General features: G+C 42.2%; 1 protein-coding gene across 2 annotated transcripts in view; it reads left to right on the top strand.

The window, feature by feature from the left end:
* Positions 1-25,010, top strand: part of csmd3b (CUB and Sushi multiple domains 3b) — a 278,535-nt gene that overhangs the window by 97,929 nt on the left and 155,596 nt on the right. For both annotated transcript variants that reach the window (XM_084033058.1, XM_084033057.1), the window contains exon 4: positions 12,001-12,198. In XM_084033058.1, the coding sequence (XP_083889184.1) occupies positions 12,001-12,198 (198 nt within the window). The remainder of the gene's footprint in view (positions 1-12,000; positions 12,199-25,010) is intronic.

Below are 25,010 nucleotides of genomic sequence, written 5' to 3'. Positions count from 1 at the left end.
AAATACAGCCTCCTGGCCAATGTCAGTCCATTATTCAGCTTTATACCAGCCAACCAATCAAACGGCCGCCCTTCGGGGTCGCCACCTCGGCCCATCCAATCAGCTCCTCCTGCCAAGCTGGAAGGAATGTCACCTGATTAGCATAACTACAGAATGAGCAGGGTCATGCTGACGTGGCGGTTTTGCGATGCCGCCGTTCAGAGAGCACTTCCGAGGGGAGGATTTAGGCAAAGCGACTCCTTCAACGCCGGCGGCCAATCGAAGGGGGTTTTCCCCAAACGTAACGCCGCCCAATAAAAAGTGATAAAGAACGTCGACTGAATGATCTCTAACCTCCTTTACTTGCTTTCATCAGCACATTTCATTATTTAAGGGTATTCCATGGGGCCTTTTCTCAATATTTAATCATCTAATTAATTCTTAAAATGACTATCAGCACTGTGTTTTCTAGCCCCTGTGCTCTGCTTTCTATCAGCAGATTTTTGTTATTTCACTATCCCACTGCTTTGAATATCTAACTTCTGTCTCGTAGGATGGAGAGCTGCAGTATAGAAGGCAAAAGTAGAGTACAAGCTCAGTTTTCTCTCTCTCTTCTAAAATACAGATGTATTTTTGTCAGCATTCCAACTTTTTCTTTAAACATTTCCATGAGCTGTAATGCCTTTGGGTTACACAGCATTTTTCTTTAATATCAATAACATATCAATGTAAAACACAGTATATAACAGCAGCTGCGAAGCCACTATTTGAATCGTTTGGGGGAATATTATTCCAACACCACATTTTGCTCACATTCAGATAGCTGTGACACAAAAGCAAGTACATCTCATTAAAATGACTCCTTTACTTTGCAGCGGATACGGGACAGAGTTGTGCCTTGTGATGTCTGTGTCTGTCACAACAGATAGTCACAATTATTGAAATGTTGTCCCGTGATGAAAAGAAGAACGTTGTGATAAATTGAATCCCCAGTGCACCAAATACACACAAAAAAACAGCACAAACGACGATGCCGTCATGTGCTATCAATGGAATATGCTGGTCTTGTGCAGAGGGAACACTTGTTGGTTTTGTACTACAGTAATGGCACAAAGAAGAAGAAGAAGAAGAGATTAAAAGGGACAGGATGCGGATGAGTCGAAAGAAATTAACGTGTTTCCTTCAGCACCGCAAATGAGGAGTAACATCAATAAGAATAGAAGACAGTTGTGTGTGGCCCTGTGCCTGTTGATGTGATAGTGACCTGTTTATTTCAGTGTGTTCTTTATCCTTTATTTTATCGATGGAGGTTATGCAAATTCTCTTTGCCTCAATTGACATTCAGTTTGGTTTTCAGACGGTATATAATCATTGCCTTAATATGTAGGATGATTACTCAGCTGGGTCTGTTTTGGTTGGTTAGTTTCACACTTAAGAGTGTGTGTGTGTGAGTGTGTGTGGGTTTATTTGTGTGTGCCGGCATCTGTCAGTCAGCTTTCCAGGGGGTACCTTGATGTTAAATTTAATAAGTCACGCTACAGTAACCACAGCTATTAGATATCACACACATTCTGGCATGCACACACACACACACACACACACACACTCACCTCAACAGCAAGCAACAACACACACACACAGATGTTATTAGCACAGAGTGATGACTAATGCACACATTGTCATAGACAACTAGGTGTGCACAGTTTACACCAGAGTGTGACTGAAGTTGTCAGTCACTTTACACACACACACACACACACACACACACACACACACACACACACACACACACACACACACACAGAATGACTGGCTCTCTAGGCAACGGCCCGTACATGGGTTACTAGTTAATGTTTCATACACCACTTAACAGCATTAACCTTGCATAGCCCTCCATTGCCGTCTGCTTACTTGGTGGCAGTTTGTTTAAGGACAGGCGAAAGGTCTGTCTGTTGGTGTTAGAGGAATAGGAACAACAGTAAGAGCCTGAATAATGACCCCTAGAGGCAATAACGTTCATTGCACCCATAATTCTAACTGTCGGGTGGAAAGATCAACAGCATTAATAAGGCTTGAGGATAGAGCCGAAAGAACGGTTTCGGAGTCATCAAGAAAAACAAACTCACAAGCAAGTTATTTAATGCGACATATTGACTGCAAAGTCGGAATGAAGCTGATCTCCATCTTTAAATGTGCTTGCTCTGCCCAATGCCTTTGTGGCCTTGTCAAACAGACAGAGAGGTTGTGAAGAGAGACCGTGGCCAAGAAGTGGATCTTCAAGTTGAAGTTCATTCCCACACAAAAGCAATTATATTGGTGCAAGGGTGGCACTGGAGGTTAGTCGGGTCAGTGTTTGGGTGGGTTTGGAGCAACGTGCCAATATCCCATCAAGTAAAGCACCAGTAACACACAATACCGTCTGTGCTGCCCTCCTCTCCTCTTCTCTCCTGTTGTCCAGTAATAGCTGCTGAGATGCAGGTCAGTGTTTTCTTCATAGTTATCGGGCTGAATATCACACTGTCGATAACTGTTAGTTAGAAGCCTTGGAGAAAAGTGAGAGGAGAGCCTGAAAACAAAAGATGAGTTTTGAAAAGAAGGTATGTGATCGGGGAGAGAAAAGAGTGCTCTGGTATCGATCCGCACAAAAAGCCCTTCTGAGAGGACGCGCTCATTAACTCACTTCTATTCAATGACAACATTTTTTTTTTTTTTTGAAACATTTCTCTGCCCCTTGCTTTCTTGCTTCCCATAATGGATATTGATTTAGTTTAAGGGACGTACAGTAGGTTGTGCCAGTTGTGTCTCGCTTCTGTTTCTGACCTCTCTGTCTGTCTCTTTCGTAACCTTTGAGGTGACCCTATCCTTCAAGATGGCAGTAGTGTGGCAGTACAGATCTGCCTGTGTGTGTCTGTGTGTGCATGTGTCACAGTGCAGTGGAGCTTTAGCAGAGTGACAGTGATGTCAGACACATAACGATTTCCTATTGGCCGTCGGCCCCTGAGGCCTAATGACCTGTTATTGATCGGACCAATTAGCATTCACACCTTTAATTAATACTGAAGCCGGATGCACGCGTGCGCACACGCTCACACGCGCACAAACAGGTTTAATTAATCGTGAGAAGAGGGGTGGCTGTGGAAAGAGATAAGAGGGGAGGCGGTAGGGGGAGATGGATGGGAGACAGCAAAGAGACGGGTCAGTTAGAGAGAGAGGAAAGCAAATCAGGACCCCGACTTAAATCAGTGTAACCCCTTGATATAAGCCACTAATGGTATGTCAGAGCTCAATGGTATACTGACCTCTGAGAATATAAACAAGCTTACCTTTGTGCATTGAGAAAACTGCTATCAGGCCTCCCCTCTATAGATGTAATAATCAGTGTTGTACTAAATACATACATAATACATAGATTGTCAAACTGTTTCACACACAACTAAGCATTATAATTGCCAAAAGTCCCAACATATGTCTTTAATATGACCCATCTACAGTCAAGTCAGTGTAATAAAAAGCTGTCTGTTTCTGCAGCGCCCGTTAACACTGGGCCTTGTACCATTTTTGTTTGATCAAGTGCGATGGAGGCGATGTGTTCTAGTCTTCAGAAAGCCTGAGTCAGTCCTTTCAGGTCAGATCAAGGGAAATAGATAGTGTACCGCTGTAGATTGTACAGAAAGGGGCCGACGCAAACAAACTCACCCGTGATCTTATTCAGTGCTGATGGCTACGGCCTGTAAACACAGGACAATTAGTGGGAGAAGGTTTTGTGTGGTATATTTTCTCCTTTAGGTGTACGTACGTGTGTGTGTTTGTGTGTGTTTGTGTCTAATGAAGTTCTGTTGGCAGGATGTCTTTAGAGGGAAATCTAATGGTTTATTGAACTGGGCCTCTGAGAAACATTGATCACAGCATCAAGGAGCTCTTCTCGCATAGACACAGACAAAAAAAATCACACACAACACAAACACACACTCATATGTACACGTGCAGCGACATGCACACAATGGCACACACATGCACATACACACTGTCACTTGAGCACACACACACACACACCAGTGAAGTGGAGGTAAAGGGCTGATAATTGACATCCCCATGTTTCATTGTGAGCAAGTCAGACTCCCATCATTATCTGCTCATTCAATTACATAGAAGGAAATTGCAAGGCTGGGGGAAAAAACCCTAAGTGCGTCTTTTCAAGTAACGCTCTCAGATGGATATTCTCTCTACAAACATGAAGTAATAGTGTTGGACAGGGTTATTGTCTTTCTCCAAATGATAAACTTGATTCACCCTGTCTCATTGAATTGCATCCTGACTCTAATTGTGTGCTTCTATCAGAAAGTGTATACTTAACTTCAATAGTTCAAATATAGAGTATTCTATTCACTTCACCGCATTTATGTGAAAAGTCATTATTCATTATTTGGATTATTTTGTTTGATGCATAAAATGTTTTTCCTACACTGAGCTGACCAGTATCATGAAATGTAGACATGGAAAATAAAGGATGGATTTTAGGCTAACAAACAGTGTTTAGTAAATAATAATTGTACTTTTAACAATATTTGGGGGGTATTTCCTTCCCAGTTTGGCTCTTATCTGTTCCTGATCATTCAGGTAATCTCTTATGAGGTTCCAGAGGATCACCAGTATCGGAGCTGTATGGACACCATGACTTCCTGTACCTGCTTCATGGCGGTATTGAATACAGATAATTATTGTTCACACAGAACATCAAGGCACCGCTAAGGCAATTCTCAGGACTGCTTTTACCTTCGGGGAGAGTGCGTGGCGTGTTTGATTGTCTGTGTTGTGGCGTGTAACAAATCCAGAGAGACATTAGTGGTCTGTTGCTCGGAGTCCATGATGTTTGATCTCCACCAGAAGCTACGATCATTAGGAACACAGTTGTGTGGGTATTAACTGATCTTCCCCGCTGCCACATGATCTTATGTTTCTAACAGCTCTCGCTCTCTTTTTTTTTTATCGCTTTCCCTCCCAATCGCTTTCTGCTACCACCGACTAACTTTTCCCTTCATTGATGTTTTCATAATTAATCATAATTACTTATAATTACACCATCACCAACCATCTACCAATCAAAAGTTGTTTCTGGAGGGAGATGGAAGTGTGTGTGTGTGTGTGTTCATTCCTGGCAGACAAAATGTTTATATTGGATAGTGTTTTCGAACGTTAATGCCAATGTTTCCATTAAAAGTCCCATGATACCAGTGACTGATAACTACAGTATGGATGATGGGGGAAGGTTTTAGCAAATAAAGATGTCATATTTATCAATTGGTGGGAGATAAACTACAAATCCAGGTCTCTGGTGTGAAAGTTAACGTGTAAAGACAAACACCAACTTACCTTTTACTGTGATGCCTCCTGTTAAAACCAAGTAGGCCTCTGGCTCATTCCCTTAGGAGCCAATTAGACAACCGATGCGTTTTGGCAACATGATTAGAGCAGACACATTGTGCTGTCAAGTTGTCAGTTTCACCGAAATGCAGAGTTGTACTGGAAACATTTTGGAACTGGCAGTGTTAAGCACTCATGTAATCACTAATCAAGTGGATGGTCGGTGCAGAAATGGAACTCTGCATGAAGCCAACTCCCCCTAAATGCTGTAATATGTATATACGGCCATTATCTTTACACAAACACTGCAGAGGCGTGCTGTTTTAGGTAGGTTTAACTGCCTCTCACAATATATTAGAAGAAAAGGATGGAACCAATCATTCCTTGAGCAGGCCATTGTCTGAAGTTTCTTCTTTAGGTCGAGTTAGAGCTCTACTCTTACGTGGCTGAATTTACCCTCAAAGTTTGGCTCTTTCTGTGCCTGCGTAAGCAATGTTGCAGTTATTATTACTTTCAAGTTGTTTCTTTAGACCAGTGCATGAATGGGGGGGGGGGGGGGGGGAATGGTGTTAAATGATTAGTTATGTTGCTGGTGCTTGTGCCTGGCTTCGCCACAGGGAGCCGACTCAACACTCAAAGGGAATTTGTCTGGAATAGAGTCTGCAGTCTTATCCCCCGCTGTTGCTCTTATTGGACTGCAGGCCAGAACTGGGGGGTGCTTGCTGTGCACGGCTTGCATTATTGCATACATGCCTCTTGTTGTGTAGTGGTTGCGGTGTGCCCCCAACTACTTTTATCAAGCAGCGACCACGTATGAACTCCACTTAGGTAGACCCTTATCTCTCTCTTCATCACACTCAAACTGTTATTATGAAGAGACATGCAGTAGTTAAACTTATTTATTGTTGGTTGAAAATAGACTGTAAAAGAGAAACGCTGCATTCCTTCCTCCCTTAGTCCCTTCACATCAGTCTTTTCTTTTCTCAGCGTTTGCACAGCATGATCCTTAATAATGGGCTTTTCAGTGGCTTTTTATATTTTATACTGTTAATGCTTTTGTAGAGAAAGGTGTCACAATTTTCAAAAGGCGGATGTCTCATCTAGCTGTTAATCTTTTCGTATTAAAAAGCACACAGCCATGTAGAATAATTCCATATCATCCTATTTGTGGTTGTTAAGCTGTCATAGTTAGAACTTGAGGAAATTGCTTGACTCCGAGTATGAATGACAGTTGCTTGACAGCTCTGCAGCAACTTTCTCACAATGGATGGGTTTCTCAAGGAACAAAGTTTCTACTGTCAATATTGTAAATATATATATATTATGCATGTATTATAGTTGAATAAAATGGGCTCAAAAATGTCTTATCTTTTCAACCACATCTCTGTTAAACTGCAGTGTAGCCACAACCAAACTTTGCTCAAGTTTCTCAGAGTTTTGTGCAGTAAAATAAAAACTGACACATATGATCCTAGTAGCTTTGTTAAAAAAAAGATAATTCTACAGTAAGAACCAGTGCATTGTGACCACCACAACCTCTGTTGCTTTGCCCTTTGCTTTTGTATTTTAGCCCTCTAGGTTTGTCGTCACGCTGTTTGAACAGCCACCAATTATTGGGTCAATATTCAGAAAAAATATGCAATTGGGAGATGGGTATAGATGTTTTCTAGTCATTGATCCCATTTAAATGTTAGTTTGTTCACAGTAAATATGTGTTGAAATTGCCAGGAGCTGCTGATGGGCAGCACAGTCCTGCTTGGATGAATAGCAGAGGTTGCAATGAGTTATATTATGATGCATTCAAGCTATTAAAACATAAATTAATGCACTTGTTTGAATGCGATTTTTTTCTCAATCATTTTGAAAAGTTAAGAAAGAGGACAAAAAATCCACATGCACCTTTTTCGAGGAACTGGACAGTATTCTGTTTTTGAAGCACTGCAAGAATATCATTGAAGAGGAACGTGTTGCCCAGCAGAGTGATGACACGTAGGAGCCGTAATGTGAACATGAACTGGCATTATCAACTCCGTAAAGCTGTCGGAGCTACCACGGAACCCACACCGTCATTAACTGCACTCCCTGGATAAACATGATCTAATCTTTGGGAAAACAGAAAGCCGGTTCAGGCAGAAGCACACAGAAGGGTCTACAACAGGCGTTTGAAGCATACATCCAGGATATCACACTAACTTGGCAGTGAATGCAGGTTAAAAAGATAAAGAAGCTTAAGCCTTAATTACAGATCACAGTGTGAAAGTGAACCTCAACATCACAAGTGCTTTTTTTTGCCATTGACAGGCTCAGATTAGTATTATAGATGTCTGACAACAGAAAGGACCCTACAGAGATGGATGTTAAAGAGGAGAATCATCTTTGTTTAACCTGAAGAAGCAGCTATATTGCTTTTGCCAAATACACCGTCTTCATTGACCAAAACCGTTATTTTACCGTGTCATAAAACACACATATTCCTATTTCAACAGGAACAAAATAAAACTGATCCAACCTGTATTGGTTAATATTCCCTCCAACTGTAGTTTGGGCAAATATGCCCTTGAATACATTAGATGTGAAAATGTTCGCCTTACAGCTGTTTTCCATCGCTATTCTCTGTCTGACCTCCTCTCTCACTCCACTCATTCAAACACTGAATTAATCCTTTATTTCAACCAAACGAGAGTAATCGTCGAAACAGTGGAATAATGAACCAAAGTGGTTTGGGTGAGTATTATTTGCGAAGCTTGATTTCAGTTCGTTTCATGACACACTTTAAATTTCAGTTTTTTTCAATGGAGTCTGGTGTATTTAGCAAGAGAGATGTAGCTGCCGTTTCTGGTTAAACAAAAAGCAAGCCCTGCCTTCACACCATAACACTGCACTGCAATAATCACAGCTATAACATTATAATTTAATATTCCATCTCTCCCTCTCTCTTTACAACACATAACATTAAAACTGGACGGATATAAAGTGGAAGGAGGAGTTTAACAAACCCATCAAGAGGTCACGGAGATGCCGGAGGAATAAATGGACTCACATAGGGAGCTCTGTGGAAACCAGGCGCAACACACCAATTACTCAACCATAAAAATGAACAGAAGTGACGTGAAACTTATGCTATAAAATCAAATTAACTTAACAGACTGAAATTGTTTTATGACACAAGGTCTTTATACGTCTATAAACAGAGTTGATCAAAGTGTTGGATGAATCAAACTGACAGTCAACTGAATCGGAAATCGACAGCCAGTGAAACCATCCGGTGTGTCCCAGGACTCGTATCTGTTTGTTAAAGACCTCGGGACTCATCCGTCTCTTCTTCCAAAATCCTAATAAACCGCACAGCTTTTATGGGAAATGTCTTGAAACAAATTTCTGAATTTCAGATGCAGCAAATGGGAATCCATGTCCTTGGTTCCCTGTAAGATATTCTATGCTTTATTTTCAAGCGTTTCAGCATTTATTATTTTCCGTATCAAACTCGGTTCATCTTTTATAGAAGTTATGCTGACGGAGGCGTAAAACCTCCAAACTCACTGAATCACCCCTCTCTGTCTTTGCCTCTCTTTCCCTTTTCCGTCTCCCTATTTGTCTCTCTCCCGATGTCATCGCTGTCCTTCACTCCCCCTCTCCAGTCCTCCAGCCTGCGGTGTCATCTGTCTCACTAAAAACTCTGAAAGTATGGCAGAATTCTCGTATTTTTTCTTCTAGCGCCTTGCTTTCAATTTTTACCCACCACTCAGTTTCTTCTCTCCTGTCTCACTTCTTCCCGCTCCATCTCATGCTCCCTGTACCCGGACTCCACTGTAATTGCTTATCTAGGGAGAAATAAAAGCCAGGTAAATGGTTGTGTGTGTGTGCGTGTGTGTGTGTGTGTGTGTGTGTGGTAGAAAGAGTAGCTGTATGCTGGTGTGTCTGCTCTGTATGCAGGTTTTTGTGTGTTCCTGTATACGTACTACTGTGTGTGTGTGTGTGTGTGTGTGTGTGTGTGTGTGTGTGTGTGTGTGTTTTGAGACAAATGCAGATAGTTCTACAGATGGCCTATAAAAGCAGCAGCTTGTAATGAAGCAACTGAGACTCAAATCATGGTTATGGTAAACTGGGGAGAGGAGGAGACGAGGAAGCGAGAGAGGCAGATATAGATGGAGAGAATAGAGAGGAGGAAGAAGTGAGGGTGTAAGAAAATAAATAAGAGAGGGCAGGCGGCAATAAACCATGAAAAGGAGTGTGGTGTAGCCGCTGGCTACTGAATAAACTAGTGTAATGAAAGTATGTGATGTTCACAATAAACTAGGGAGAAATAGTAAGGGAGAATGCGGGGATGGACAGAAGGGGTGATATAGTGGGATGGGTGGAACAAGGGAGGGCTAGAGAGGGAGAGGCTAGGAGCTGGCATGTCATCAAAGTTTTTAGTTGAGGAGGTGGGAGTGAAGGGACAGGATGGGAGGGGATGGATGGAGTGTGACAGGAAGATACATTGAGGGAAGGGGGAGGTGAAGAAAAAACAAGGGATATGGGAGAGAGGTATAAAAAGTAGCTGCTAAAGAAGCAGGGATAGATGGAGCAGAGGAGGAAGAAAGAGAAGTAGAATGAAAACAGAACATTTTATGAAAAAGATATGATAGATATTTTCCGTGAAAATAAAAAATGCAAAAAAAAAAAAGTGATACAAGGAGTGGCTTAGACGTGTGTGTTTGCGATAGTTCCCTAAACGACAAACCGACGGGCATTGCGTGCGTGCGCGTGTGTGTGTGCGTGTGTGTGTGTGTGTGTGTGTGTGTGCGTGCGTGTGCGTGTGTTAGGAAAGTAAATGTGTGTCTGATAGAACACCGAACACCAAACATCCTGTCACTGAGGGGGGCCACACTAACTGGCAAAATCGATAGGCCAACAGGTCGCAACACTAGGCCAACCTGACATCCAATCACAATACAGCGCAGGGGGTCGCCACCATGATGGATGACCCTGGATGTGTGTGTGTGTGTGTGTACTAGTGTCCAAATGTGCCCTGTCAGTGTGCATTTTTTCTTCCTTACTGTGTGTCTGTGAAGATAAGGAGGATGGCGGTTGGAGGGGGGGGGGGGTCCATCAGGGTCTTTAACAAAACGATTTTTCTCTCTCGTTTATGTTGTCCATGCTCTGTGAGGACTGGGATTAAATATAACCCTTTAAAAAAAACTGTATTTCAAGTAACTACAGGCCAAAGGAGTGTTTATCTGCAATGGGAACTTATTTTGAAGCAAAGATATTTCTGTTATTTTTGTTCTAGTTATATCTATTTTTAAATAATCCACAAGCTTTGGTCTTCGGGCCCCCATCACATTCAAGATTCTAATAATAATTATAAAAAAACATTGGTAGCAAGATTGGTATAAAGGAAACTGAGAGACTGTGTTTGTGTGTGACCAGTGACGAAATGCAAAATGTCCATCTAATCTTCAATAATCACCAGCACTGTGTGCAGAGAGAGTGTGAGAGATGGGGGGGGGGGGGGGGGGGGTGGAGCGAGGGAGGAGGGTGTAATTGAAAAGGCACGGCAATGAAGTCATTGTGTAAATGAATCAAATCCCACCAAGAATCACTCAATCGTTTCATTTGCAGACATCAAATCGTCTCTACCCACAGTCTGCGTCGGGAATGATAATTACACAGTTTTGCCGTTAGCATGGAGAAAGAGTCCCCTGCAGCTGTACTTTTCATTTTAAGATTACTGCGCACATGTCTGAAGTTTGACGATCATCTGGTGACATTTTCAGGAAAAGGAACCTCTCATTTTGGAAACATACTGAGAGTAATTGTTCTCACTACCACAATGATTTCTCTCCTCCTACCTCCCCTTTTAACATTCCTCTGTGCAGAATCCTCTCCATCAAATTGGGCATCCTCTGCCTCTCCCAGTGTTTAAGCTGGGTGATACATTGGTTGGGATTTTATCTTTGAATTCAAATTCATGCTTTAGGGAGTGCTAAACCTATCCCTGAATCATATCCCACATGAGAAGAATGCAAGTGAAATGAAAACGACCGGTTCCCGTTCAGCTAAAAGCGACGGGGAGTGAGAGAGAGTGAGGCGTATAAGAGTTGGCTCCCTCTGCTCTTGCCTCCCCCTCACCCAATCTGTCCATCTCTCTCCGCCTCCTCCCTAAACCCCTATCTGTCTGAACAGTTTCATAGTTGTATCAATCAAGTTCAAACAATAAGACCACAGTTGGTCCCTGTTCTCCCATCTACTTCCTGGTTTATGGCTTGTAATACCCCTTCCATCCCACTGTTTCGCTCCCTCTCGCTCCCGTGTGTGTTTGTATGTGCGGGTGTTTATATGCCAGCTTGTGCATATGTCTGAGGCACAGCACTGTAAACGGATCTACAGGGAATGATGTGATTAACTATAAAACACTGATATAAAACTCTCTCCGTTTCTCTGGGCTTAGATTGAGAATGCAATGAAATGCCCTCGTGCAGCCATGATTATGCTCGGCAATATGTATTATAAAGAAAGGACCTTCCCATATGTGTGCTTGGAGCAGGGTTTTGGTATTTAAACTGCGTTGTCACGATGCAAGTGTCTGAGAAACTGCGTTGTTAATGGCGAACGCAGCATGTGGACTGGGACTGGGAGTGCTACCCTTCTCACTTTCTAATCTCTCTTCCTCTGCAGAGCTCCACAGTACATCTTGTGGAAATCCTGGCGTCCCACCCAAAGCGGTGCTAAGCGGTGGCGGCCGGTATGCCGTGGGAGACCGTGTGCGGTACAACTGCGTTCCTGGTTACGTCCTAGATGGCCACGCCACGCTCACCTGCATTACCAATGCTGGCAACACCGCCGTCTGGGACTTTCCTGCTCCCATCTGTCGAGGTATGGACGACTAAACGTGTGTGTGTGTGTGTGTGTGTGTGTGTGTGTGTGTGTGTGTGTGCATGACTGTATATGAAGAGTTTTATTCTGAGCGAAAAATGTATTGAATCAAACCAAATTATGAAGAACAATTTAAAGTTATATTGAATATAACATATATAAATATTTACATATTATGCTTTAGACAAAAGCCCTTCATAATATACATGTATTTGTGTTTATGAGAGAGGCAGAACGACAGACAGACTGTGTGTGTGTGTGTGTGTGTGTGTGTGTGTGTGTGTGTGTGTGTGTGTGTGTGTGTGTGTGTGTGTGTGTGTGTGTGTGTGTGTAGGTGTACATGGTCTGTGTACATTGTTGTATGCTATGACACACTGCAGTACGTATTGTGAGAAAGAGCTTATTATGTAGCTCAGTATGCCATATTGTGTAGGGGGATGTAAATCTGGCAACCTGTCTGTGTGTGTGTGTACAGTCTTTCACAGTTCTCTTTAAAAAATAAATTTGAAGTAATCCATATTTAAATGACAACAGCAGGAGCAACATCTAAATTAAATCATATATAAATAGCGTCTTGTTGAATGGATCTACTTGTCGTCAACGTAAGCTCCATTATCCTTTTTTATATTTTCATCAAATATCTGCAAATAAATCGCTGCGGCTGAAAGCGTATCTTTCCAAGAGTCTGACCCAAAATCGGCATATTTATGCTGCCTTCAGCTGTCGACAGCTCATTGTTTTACTTTTCCAGGCCATATGTTTGAGTCCCCGTGGTCCTCATTGGCCCCCGTTTACAAAAACAGAAGGCCTGGGAGCCAGAATAAGTGTGTGACAAGTGGTGTCCAAAGCCACAGAGACGCAGATAGTATTCTGATTGGTTTGGGGACAAACCGGCCACTGAAGGCGATGGCCGATTGGACTTTCTATTAACAAGTGGAGACAAAGAGGACTCCAGTGAAATGCCCATGGCTATTTTATTCTGGATGATGCAAATAAGTGATGGCCAACACTAATCATACCCTTAAGAATTTGACAGGGTGCACAGTGCAGAAACATGGCCAAAATCAAGAAACTTGAGTCTTCAGTGTACTCATCCCATGGTGACAGCCTGCAATTGAATGATTTGCTGTGTTTAAATGGAATCTAGACATCACACCCAGGTTTACGGTGTCGGGAGCAAAATCAGTGACTTCCCACAACTCCCTCAATAGCATTCCGATGACTCTCATATGACATGAATGACCTGAACTGGCAAAGCCATTTCATTTACGTATTGCACTTTGACGTTCCACCTGAATGCATTTCCGCTGTAGATCTGATAAGCCACACAGAGTCAGTCATCCAGAAGCGCAACATCCCGTAACGCACAGGAAAAGGCACTTCTCAGAGGGGACCCGTCCCAGGAGAGGGCAGGCGGATGCACAGTATTGAGCATGGAGTACTTCCAGTTCTTGCTGTGTGAATTCCTGAGGGATGCAAGCACAAGTGATGAACCAGAGAGATATTACCAGCAGTTAAAGTAAAAAAAAGGCAAGATGTAGATCACCATAGCATGAACCTCAGGGAAACTGCTGTAGGAGCTGCACTCAAGCATTAATTATAAGGCTAGCATTTCTACCCACGCCTTCTTCTATCTTTAATTATACCAAAAATATAAGCACAAATCTGGACCAGCAGAAAGGAAATATGGAAGAAAATCAGATCCTGGGTTTAACGTAATTTAGACAACAATAACAAGTCCACAAGCCAACAAAGATTATTTTTTCTAACCTCACACAAGCTATGAGGTGGAGGAGTTAACATTCAGATTAGACGACAAGCAGAATGCCCTGAAGTCATGCTGGAATCACACAGTAGAAGGGTCGAGGGTCTGCAGTCGCCTCAGGAACCTCAAAATGTCTCTTAAGCACAGAAGTCCAATCAATTGTTAGCTTGGAGCAGATCCCAAATGGATGTAGATATGAAATCCATTTTCCCTTTCAGGCTAGAAAAACCTAGAAAGAGAATTGTAGGCAAGAGACGAGGTAGAGCTGAAAGGACCCATCTGAGTGGATTGTCTCTATATTGTCTTGAAAACATTTCTGTTGAGACAAGCTTAGGAATTGACAGCGCAGTATGTCATACTCTCTCTTGTTAAAAGTCAATCTAGCTCGCCCAGCAGTCGATATCTCTCGCTGCAATCAATTTAATAATCAAGCATCCAAACAAGATGGTATTTCATTAAGTAGAATTAAAATGTCAGTGTTCTACACAGTCCACAGCAAATCCGAAATACAATAGAGACAGTAGGATACTATGTTTAATTTTTGCATATTTGAGCAGTAGACCCAGGTGTGCCACGTAATAAGTACAAGCTGTCGCAGGTGAATGATGAGCGTAACGTAAAACCACAATCCCACAGAGTGAGGGCGAGCATATGGTTTGCAAGAATCGGGGATTCACTTGAGAGTTAATGCAATCCGTAGCGCAGCCGGGCCCGCTTCCATATTCAAAGTGTGTACATGCTTTTCACTGTGAATCTAAGGGAGTTCAATTTTGATGGCAAGTATGCACGATACGTGTGCACCTTCCCAATCAGCCTTGCCTTGCCGTGCACGACACTGCTGACCAAAAGCAGTCTAATGCAGCAACCGAATGTTGAACCGTTGCACCACATACCTCACTGTGCCCTGAACTGTAATGTGGGTCGAGGGAAGGAACGTTGGAAGAGGGGAGAGGGGGGGGAAATGGCAACTTGTCAGTGGTGGATTAGCACTGTCTCTGTCGCTCTGTCAGTAAGAGGAGCTAAGCTACTAATACGTACACACACACACACACACACACACACACACACACACACACACACACAGAAGTGTGTGTGTGTGTGTGTGTGGGGTGCAACCTAGAGGCATTCATACCAGCATTCATACCAGCCATAATAGCTTTCTATCAATTATTCAGCCATGCAATCAAATGGCTTGGAATGCAGTGCTTTTAGCAATAAACTCTCTCTCTCTCTCTCTCTCTCTCTCTCTCTCTCTCTCTCTCTCTCTCTCTCTCTCGCCCCCTCTCCCTCCCTCTCTCCCTCCCTCTGTGCATGCCTGTTTAATCTTCTCCCTTTATTCTTCCAATTGCCTAAATGTAAACATGAGCACCTATCGACATACATAAGCACTCCTAATGTACACTCTGCTTAAATTACCATTCATTCATGAATTAATAGACTAGGTATGAATAGAATATTGTAAAGCGCTGCAACTTTCAACTCTCTATTACCCTTTTATGACCTGTAGGTGTAAATATGAATGTTATGGTTTCATAATTCCCAGCCTCTCAGCCCTGAATGTGGGAACAAACTAGAAACCAAGGTATGACTTTCAATAATGCAACCTAATATACGAATGAAACCACAATGTTTTATACAAAATTACCACAGATGTGGGATAACACCCCTTTTGCGAAAATAATATTACAATAATAAATCTGTTGCATGTTGCTGGATCACATTATGTTGAGCAGGTTTGCTTTTACTGTTTCTATATTTAGTGTGTTGGAAATTGTAATTAGCCATGTTGAAATATCTTTGCGACCGACTGAGCGGTCGCATTGCAAATCAAATTGATTTCTGTCATAAAAAAGGCATAAAAAAGTCTGCCATCACTAGACACATGCTGTATAATTTCATCAATGTCCCCCACTATGATTCTATTGACTTATAGGCATCATTGCAACTGTCCTTTGTAGTCTTTCTGCTAACATTTCTGGGCACCATAAGCCAAGCGGATGCAAACAATCACTAAGGTTCAAAGGAAACATCATGTACACACAGTATTACTCTAAGTGCAGCCTGAGTATCAAAGTAGCTAAGTTGAGCTCGTTAGCTGTTCGTTAGCTGTTTAAAAACACCAAATACTACCAATAAGGTAAAATAGCCTCCTCTGGTTTCCTATCATTAACTAAGTTGGAAAAAGAGAGTCTTGACTGGCCGTTTGCAGGACTAATAATATCAACTATGTTTTGTTGTGACAATACGGGAGATAAAATAACCCGCCAGTGAAGGAGCTGTGTTGATTGTTACTGATTACACATCATTGTCTCTCTTGAGACTTGAATCTCCTCTTTGCGTTAAGTGTAACACGTAACAATATCAGGCTTCATACCACGTAGCCAATACTTCTAAAGAAGAATCGGAAACTGTAATTGACAGTTTAGCTGTCGGTGTTGAGCCACTGTATGTGATTTTAAACAAATACTAACCTGACATGATGTTTAACTGTAGCAACAGAAGAGCCAATAGAAAGAAACACCATTTGAAACTAGACTAGAATTGGAGAGTTGCTTTTTCAGCACACTGTAACTGTACCCAGAGTGTGGTTTATAGTCCCATAAGCTAAACATAATGGAAGGACATACACAGCTACAGTATGCCACACTAATGCAGGAGCGAAAGCATAAAAGGTATATATGTATGTACGTGTTGCGGGGAGATTCTGTGTGGATCTCCGAGGACATGTCTGTCTGCTTCCACTAAGCTGGTGCAGAATTATTTACAGGACAAAAATACCCTACAGCTTTCAAGGCATTCATATTCACACACATAAGCGTAGCTGGCCCTGAGAAGATGTCGTCATGATCGCACAGATAAAGAATCTGCTTATGAATATTCACGCTCGGGGTGAATGTGTTCGTGTGCATACGTGTGTGTGGGGAGGAGGTGACCTGAGTGAAGGGGAGCGAGGCGGAGATAAGCCCAGACAGAGCATCAATGCATGTAGGGAGCTTGTATCTTTGGTGCGAGGATGACTGAGAAAGTGACCTGGTGCATGTGTGCATTAATGCACCGGGTCTAACCGAGTGTGGCCATGAACACAAATGGATGTATATACAATATCGTCCAGTCACAATGAGACCATTTGAAGGTGAGAGGGAGAGAGAGAGAGAGATGGGTGACACAAAGGGAACAACAGTGGAGGGGGAGAGAAGGGTGGAAGATCTAGATGGAGAGGAAGTAAGGGGTTATTGTTGGAATTGAAAAAGTAATAATGTGCTACGACTCGAAATTAGAATGGCTGAGGAACGGAAATGAAATGAGTGCGTGCGTGCGTGCGTGCGTGTGTGTGTGTGTGTGTGTGTGTGTGTGTGTGTGTGTGTGTGTGTGTGTGTGTGTGTGTGTGTGTGTGTATGTGTGTGTGTGGTTGTTTGCGAGCGTGCTCTCCTGTGTAGGCAGTACAACAATATTGAGGCTGCTGCTGCTGCTTGGGTGCATGTTTTTGTGTGTTCACAAGGGTGTGGGCATTATTGGTTGAGCTTATAGTATTAATTTGGCTGCAGTCTGATCAGTCAACACTTGAATGTTTTCCTGGGCAGCGGAGGAAGGCCACGCCGCCGAAGAGTTTAGTTTCAGCCTGTGCCTTTACATAATCCTTATGGTTTGCTCAGACAAAAGGGCAAGCTAATTCTACATGTGGTGTGTGTGTGTGTGTGTGTGTGTGTGTGTGTGTGTGTGTGTGTGTGTGTGTGTGTGTGTGTGTGTGTGTGTGTGTGTGTGTGTGTGTGTGTGTGTGTGTGTGTGTGTGTGTGTGTGTGTGTGTGTGTGTTGCCAGGAATCTGACTTTGTTGGGGTTTATCACCGGATCACTTATGGCATATGACAGAATATGTTCAGAATACACTCATCAACATCGGAGGATTGGATCAAGTGAACCTTGAGACAATCACGGGCCTAGGGTCACATGAGCCCAGCCAAACGTCACCGACCTGAAAGTCGTCTGCCCCGGGAAGAGAGAGGAGAGTCGAGATGGGAGCTGAGCTAACTCAACTCGGACTTCAGGCTACTTTCACTGCCCGGCCTACTCCTGGCTGTCTGATGTCTGGTCGCAGGAGAAGAAGATGGATGATATAAGACTCACATCTTCGCAGAGACCTGACTCCATCGTGGCATCAAGGATCAAACTGGACTTGACGGGCGGCCCACAGGGCAGAGATCAGTGACGCTTGTTGCTCAAACATAGTCAAAGAGGAACGCCGATGTGGCATTTTTTTTGGTTATTATGCCGGCCCTGTTATCTGCTGAGAAAATTGTCTTTGTCGCTCGTGTTAGCATTCTTCCTGCAATTTCAAAAATACGACACAGGAATGATCTACTGCTTTTGTTTTTTTAGTTCTCTGGGCTGAAATGATGAGAGCAGCTTCGAACTGAGGCAACACTCCATCTGCTTTAACTTCAGGGAAACATTTGCCTACATCCTAAAGATGGAGGACTCCACTCAACATCAATAAACATGAAGTAATTAAATTAATTATGAGAGAACCTGGAGAAAAATTATACCAACTCCCAGAATGAGTACGTTTCGAGGCTGTCACACACACACAGGCACACTCAGCTGGGTATGCATTGTCAGCTAGCTACAGGCTAGTGTGTGTACTTTTGCTGCATTGGCTGTTTGTGCTGACTAAAACAGACTGCAAATCACTTCATGTTTTCACAAATGAAGCAAGGCTGATATTCACTTCACATTAGGCGTCAAACCCCCTTTAGTTATGGGGCTCTGGAACTCTGAAAGCCAGTCCTAATGCTGTTGCTATGGACTGTGTGTATATATATATATTAGGCAGCCAGCTTAAGTCAATGTCAAAACCATGGGCATGTACTTCTACAGGTATATTATTATTATTATTATTATTATTATTATTATTATTATTATTATTATTATTGTTGTTGTTGTTATCATTGTTATTATTAACAAACCTGTCATTCATGTTTAGTGTTTTTTTATATATACACAATGTCATTGATCTAAAGTAGCAACAAATAAGCTTCAAACATAATATAAGATTTCATCATTGTTGGCAATAGTAGTAATGCTGAAGATATATATTTAAGACACATATTTAATGTGGTTGACAGAATGACGTTGACTCTGGTTTTATACAGTAAGGATGTTTTTGACAGAATAGTATTGAGTAAAGTAATACATTTGCAGCAAACTGTCTCACAGCCCTGGAAATCCACAAAATATCAGAAGTGAATGTTTCTGTAAAATATTAAAGTCATAGGGCTTTTTAAAAAAAAAAAGGCTTCATCACACAGTGAATGCCCCTTCCATCTTAAAACAGATTATATTATTTACACCTTTTCCTCAGCATCATCATCTTATTGGGGATGCTTGCTCATTTTTTCAATAACATTCTGCCAGAGTCTGTACTTTAAACTCTGCTGAAGTTGTTTGTTTGACTTCTACATAAACTTCCTAAGACTTTCACAATCCGACTCCGAGTGTGTGTGTGTGTGTGTGTGTGTGTGAGTGTGTGTTTGTGTGTGTGTGTGTGTGTTTGTGTGTGTGTGTGTGTGAGTGAGAGAGAGAGAGAGTCTGTGTTTGTGACTGGGTGTGCGTATATGTGTGTTTTGCCCAAGGCTGACTATAATTGTTGCTTGGTGAAATGGTGAGATTGTCACGGTAGTACTGTTATCATCATGACCGTGTTAGTTTCCATGTAGCATTCTTTTATTCTTCCTATTATCACTCGGCTTATTTGACCTCTTCAAGCTCTCCTCCTCTCATTTTACTTCTCCTAGTGTTGCAATTGGAGATGACAGAAATCCTGAACTTGTTTTTTTGGGGGTTTTTTTGTTTTGGTTTTATCAACAAAACGAGTGATGCGGCGGATAAAACCATTCCAGAAAATACTCCAAATACTGAAGGCAGTGGACGTTTTAACATTTTCTATTTTCTATTTTCTGCTGAATTTTCTCAGATTTAGTCTGTGTAATGTTATTTCATGCATCAGGTACCCACACAAAAAGAGTAGGAGAGAGGGACAGCAATGCCAATTTGAAATACAGTATACGTGTGTGTGTGTGTGTGTGTGTGTGTGTGTGTGTGTGTGTGTGTGTGTGTGTGTGTGTGTGTGTGTGTGTGTGTGTGTGTGTGTGTGTGTGTGTGTGTGTGTGTGTGTGTGTGTGTGGTGAAGTAGTATGAACTAGTTCAGCTGAGCTCTGACGGATTGCAGCGTTTATGCAGGTACTTTGTTCCAACCTGTCACCCCCACACTCCCCCACACTCCCCCACGCAGTGCTGGAGGGTCAAGGTGAGCCGTCATATTGATTTAAACATGTTGCGCAGACACTCAGACAAAATGTTTATGTGCGTCTATGTGGCCGTGTGAATCATCTGTGTAAGTTCTTCACATCCACAGCGGGGGGTTTCTCTCTCCAGCAAGCTAATCTTACAGACATTTTCTCCATTAACACCCAGGAACGAGGAGCCCAGGCCAGATCAGGTCAGCATGGAGGATGGTATCCAATTAGCATCATTATAGCTCATTACATTCTGATCCACGATTATATTTAGTATGATAAATATAGATACCACATGGAAGTAACACTGTTCTGTGGAGATTAATGGTTGCATGTGAAGAAGAAGAAATGTGAAACTGATGAAGGGTTACCAAGTAAGCAAGTCTCAAGTCTACATGGTAAGACTGAGATGATTCATTGTTGTGATCAATAGATTACAAAAATACATTGATTTGCATAACGTGCATTGGCTGGCGTTGCATACCGATATTAGAAATACTGGAAATGAATGGAATCGCAACACCCGGTGGTTGTTGTTGTTGTTGTTGTTGTTGTTGTGTGTGTGTGTGTGTGTTTGTTTGTTGTGTTGCTGGAGGACTGGATTGGGATCCCGTGGGAGGTTTCAACTTTAGCACTTTAGAAGGATGGAGTCAACAACTGAAGTTGAAAATAAGATTAATGCAGGTCGTGAACCGCTCGCCTGCCGCAGAGTTCCACTCTCAGCTGGTGTCTGTATCAGTATGTATATATATATATATATATATATATATATATATATATATATATATATATATATACACAGTATATATATATTATTATTATTATTATTACAAAAAAGGGATCTGACTCTGGTCCTTTAATGAATCCCTTTCGTGCTTTTATACAAATGTCACAGAGAGTAGAGTAAATTTCACTTCCAAATATAGTTCTTTTTTGTGATTTCTTGGTACTCAATATATTTCCTCCATGAAAACAACCTCCTAAGTAGGATTAAAAAAAACTTGAAAAATACTTTGCTTATGATATGTCTGTGACGCGAGCCAGTTTATTTATTTATTTACCCTCCCCCCCCTCTCTCTCTCTCTCTCTCCCTCCCTCCCTCTCCACCCTCTCTCTCTCTCTCTCTCTCTCTCTCTCTCTCTCTCTTTCACACACACATACACTCACCCCATCCAGCTTCTCTATTGTCTCGTTATTACCTTGCTAATGGTTCCCTGTAGATTTGAAGCTCTGCTGATCCAAGCAGCTGGAGACACACACACACACACCACACACACCACACACACACACACACACACACACACACACACACTGTGCTGTAGCTGCCTAGGTAGAGAGTAGGATCATTCAGGACCATATGCTCCCACCGGTGCAAAAAAAAGAAGACACATTTAATAATTGAATACGCTGCCCTTCCTCTCACCATACACTTAATCCTGTAATACATCCTCGTGTGTTAATGTAGAACGCAATTACTGAAACACCAAATTATGCCCTACAAAAGTCTACAAATCATGTTGTCATATTTTACTCACTTCATTCTTTTTTACATAACCAGTGTCCCGTTTCAGACTGGGAATGGTTTGTACTTTGAAACAGTTTTGGCAGACACCGTTGAAATATTTTGGATTTTAATTCAAAATGAATTGAAAGCCATTATTGAAGTGTAGCCTTTTATGTTGTGCTCAGTCTGCGGTTGTTTGAAGTATGCATCTTTAATACAATTGCCAGTAATAGATTCAAGAGGTGAACCTCGTTTCTGATTTAAAGTTGCACATTTTCCAAACCGGTTTGGCATTTTATTCACAGGAAGGCCGTTAATATGTTGAAAGAACAACATTACCAGGCGTGACGTGACTGATGGCAACTTCATGTTGAACTATGGGGAACAAATAATCGTGAGAAAACTGACTGAACTCTCTGAAGGGTGTTGGAACTGTCAAGACGAGCCAAAATACGTTTTTTTTTAATGTGGCGGGTTGTTGCCATGTCCTGTTTTTTATAAAACAATAACATTGCACCATTTGAAATTATATTCAAAACACAGTTATGAAACTCTCTCCTTTCCTCGCTCTCTACACCTCTCTGTCTCTCCCTCTCTCTCAGATCAATGTACCAGTCTTGTAGTGACACTTGAAGAACTCTTATCTCCACTCTGCAGACCTGCTCAATTCTTGCTACCCCTCTCCTCTTCCCATATCTCCTCTCCTCCTTCCCTCCTCTCCTCCTCCCCTCTTCTCCCTCCCTGTCTTGTCCTGTCTCCTTCTTCACTCTGCGCATGCTGCATCCCTCCTCTCCTCATCACATTGATGCTGATGATGGGTGCTGTCTAAACGGTGGTTAACAATGACATATGAGGTTGCTGTTGCCGCTCATCTACAAGCACTGCTAACGTTTTCACAACAACAAGACCGATACGACTACACTTTCCCTCTCTCTCTCCTCATGCACACACACATTATTTATAAGACCCTTCCCCCTTTAATGTTTGCCACGTTACATTTCTACTCAAACTCTACATAATTCTGTCCATGCAGAGTAGCTTCCATGACCTCAGGGCTGTGGCAGTAATGGTCTAAACTGCTTCGCAATAGTGTAACAGAATAGCATTGCATCACAGCTTATGGTGTCATTTCCATTTTAATGCCAATCTGAAGTCTGCCCACAGCCACTTCTCCTTCGTGTATTATTCAGTCAAGGGCTACAGCATAACAGACAACTTCCCAAGTCAAAAAGAGTGAGATGTATACCAATTTTTTCTAAATGTGAAATGTTTTCAAACATTTTAATATTGATCTCCTTGCCCTTTTTTAAATTAAATCAGTCGTCCTTGGTAAGCAGAGTTCTCTGATGGAACTCAGCATTTGGTAGAATTTCTTAAAATATGTGCAATGAATAAAAGCACACTTCTATACAGCAAGAAAGTGCTAAATCAAAGTTTAATTCTGTTTATCCATCCAAAACTGAACAACACTGAAGCTAAACTGCACTCGTTTACCCCCGATTTTTGTTTTGCCGGGCTGACAAACATCGTAGGGATGATGCAGCTTCAACACATTATTCATTTATCAAGAATCAAGTACTGCCGGTTGTAAGCATCAGTGCTGCAAACTTGCTCAGCATCAGCGCTCGCCTGTGTGAGCGATGGATGTGTTTAACCGCACGCCGCAGATGCTTCCGATTTTTCCTAACACAGCTCATAAAACATAAAAAAAAAACAAAGTCTCCAGTTTTACACAGCCTTCATTGAGAGCATCGTCTGTCCATCTGTAACAGTGGGGTAGGGAAGCATGGAAAACATTGTGTGCTGTCTTAAAAACAATTTTTAAATTCTCCTAGTTAACTTTTGCTGACAGATAACTCCGAGGCAGTCAGTAAAACATATCAATGCCGTGTGAAAAGGCTCAGTTATGTTCACGATCCCACTAACGCTCACATGGTAGCACATATAGCATAAAACTTACATGATTCTATAAATGTGAAGATCAGTCACTGCTGGCTGGCAACTGTGGGCGTTTTAATTATTAAATAATTCTGCGATCACTTTGTCAGAATGTTAAAGCATGTAAGAGATGATTTCATATATAAGTCAGAGCCATAGATGGCAGGTCTTTTAAATCAGACTATCACAGAGAGAGGAACTTATTAGTGTCAGGTCTGGAAAATGATCTCTGAAAAAGAATGGGAGTCGTGCTGACAGGACTTTACCACATACCTAAATATGGTGCAGTGCCACAATGGCCGTGCATCACAAAAAAAAAAAAAAAAAAAGGGAAAATTTGGGTTGAGACAAAAAACAGCACGTTTTCCCAAATAACAAGCTAGACCTTAACAGTTATCAGCACGTGGAATCAAACCTTAGCAGGTGCCTCATGACACATCCGATGATGTCGTCATCACTATTATATAAAGCAGTTTGCAGCACTTCCGTTCCAATTGAAGACATATTTATTTAGTTGAATTATCATGCTTTTATTTCCAGTCCCCGCTTCATTGACAGTACACAGGTTTTGGCAGCACAGAGTGAGGTTTCCGTCAGCCGGCAGAAGGTTTGTGTCAGGTGTACTTTAGTTAACTGCAATGTGATCGGTTCAAAAATGTGTTTACAGTGATGGCTTCTCTCCCTTATTAGTCTGCTGACACTGCAACACACACACACACACACACACACACACACACACACACACGCACGCACAATAATGCAGTGCTCACCACAAGCATCAGACACATTCATATGTATGCATACACAACCCCCTCTGACTTTTCACACACACACACACACACACACACACACACACACACACACACACACACACACACACACACCCAGCAGAGTGGCATTGCTGTAGTCAGCAGGGACTCATTTAGCCTCTCAAGGATTCAGGATGTTCACTGTGTGTGTGTGTGTGTGTGTGTGTGTGTGTGTGTGTGTGTGTGTGTGTGTGTGTGTGTGTGTGTGTGTGTGTGTGTGTGTGTGTGTGTGTGTGTGTGGCCTCTCCTGCTCCGTACCCTTTCTCCAGGTCTCTCTAACGAACACACTCAGTCAAAACGGACTCATTATATCCTAAACTTTTTGAACTGGCCCGTGCAATTTTGGCTTCGATACTGATATTGACACCTGCCCGGCAGCATCATTAATACAAACCTGTAGTAAAGTGGGACACAGCTTTCTCAGCTAGCTTAGTGACCCTCACACACCCCAGAAGCTATAGCTGTCACATGATGTGTCTCTATGGTGGTCAGGAAGTTGGCTCTG

This window comes from Eutrigla gurnardus (assembly GCF_963514095.1).
Source record: "Eutrigla gurnardus genome assembly, chromosome: 17".
Taxonomy (NCBI): Eukaryota; Metazoa; Chordata; class Actinopteri; order Perciformes; family Triglidae; genus Eutrigla; species Eutrigla gurnardus.
The sequence above is the reverse complement of the archived record's forward strand: the minus strand, read 5'-3'. Positions and strand labels throughout refer to the sequence as shown.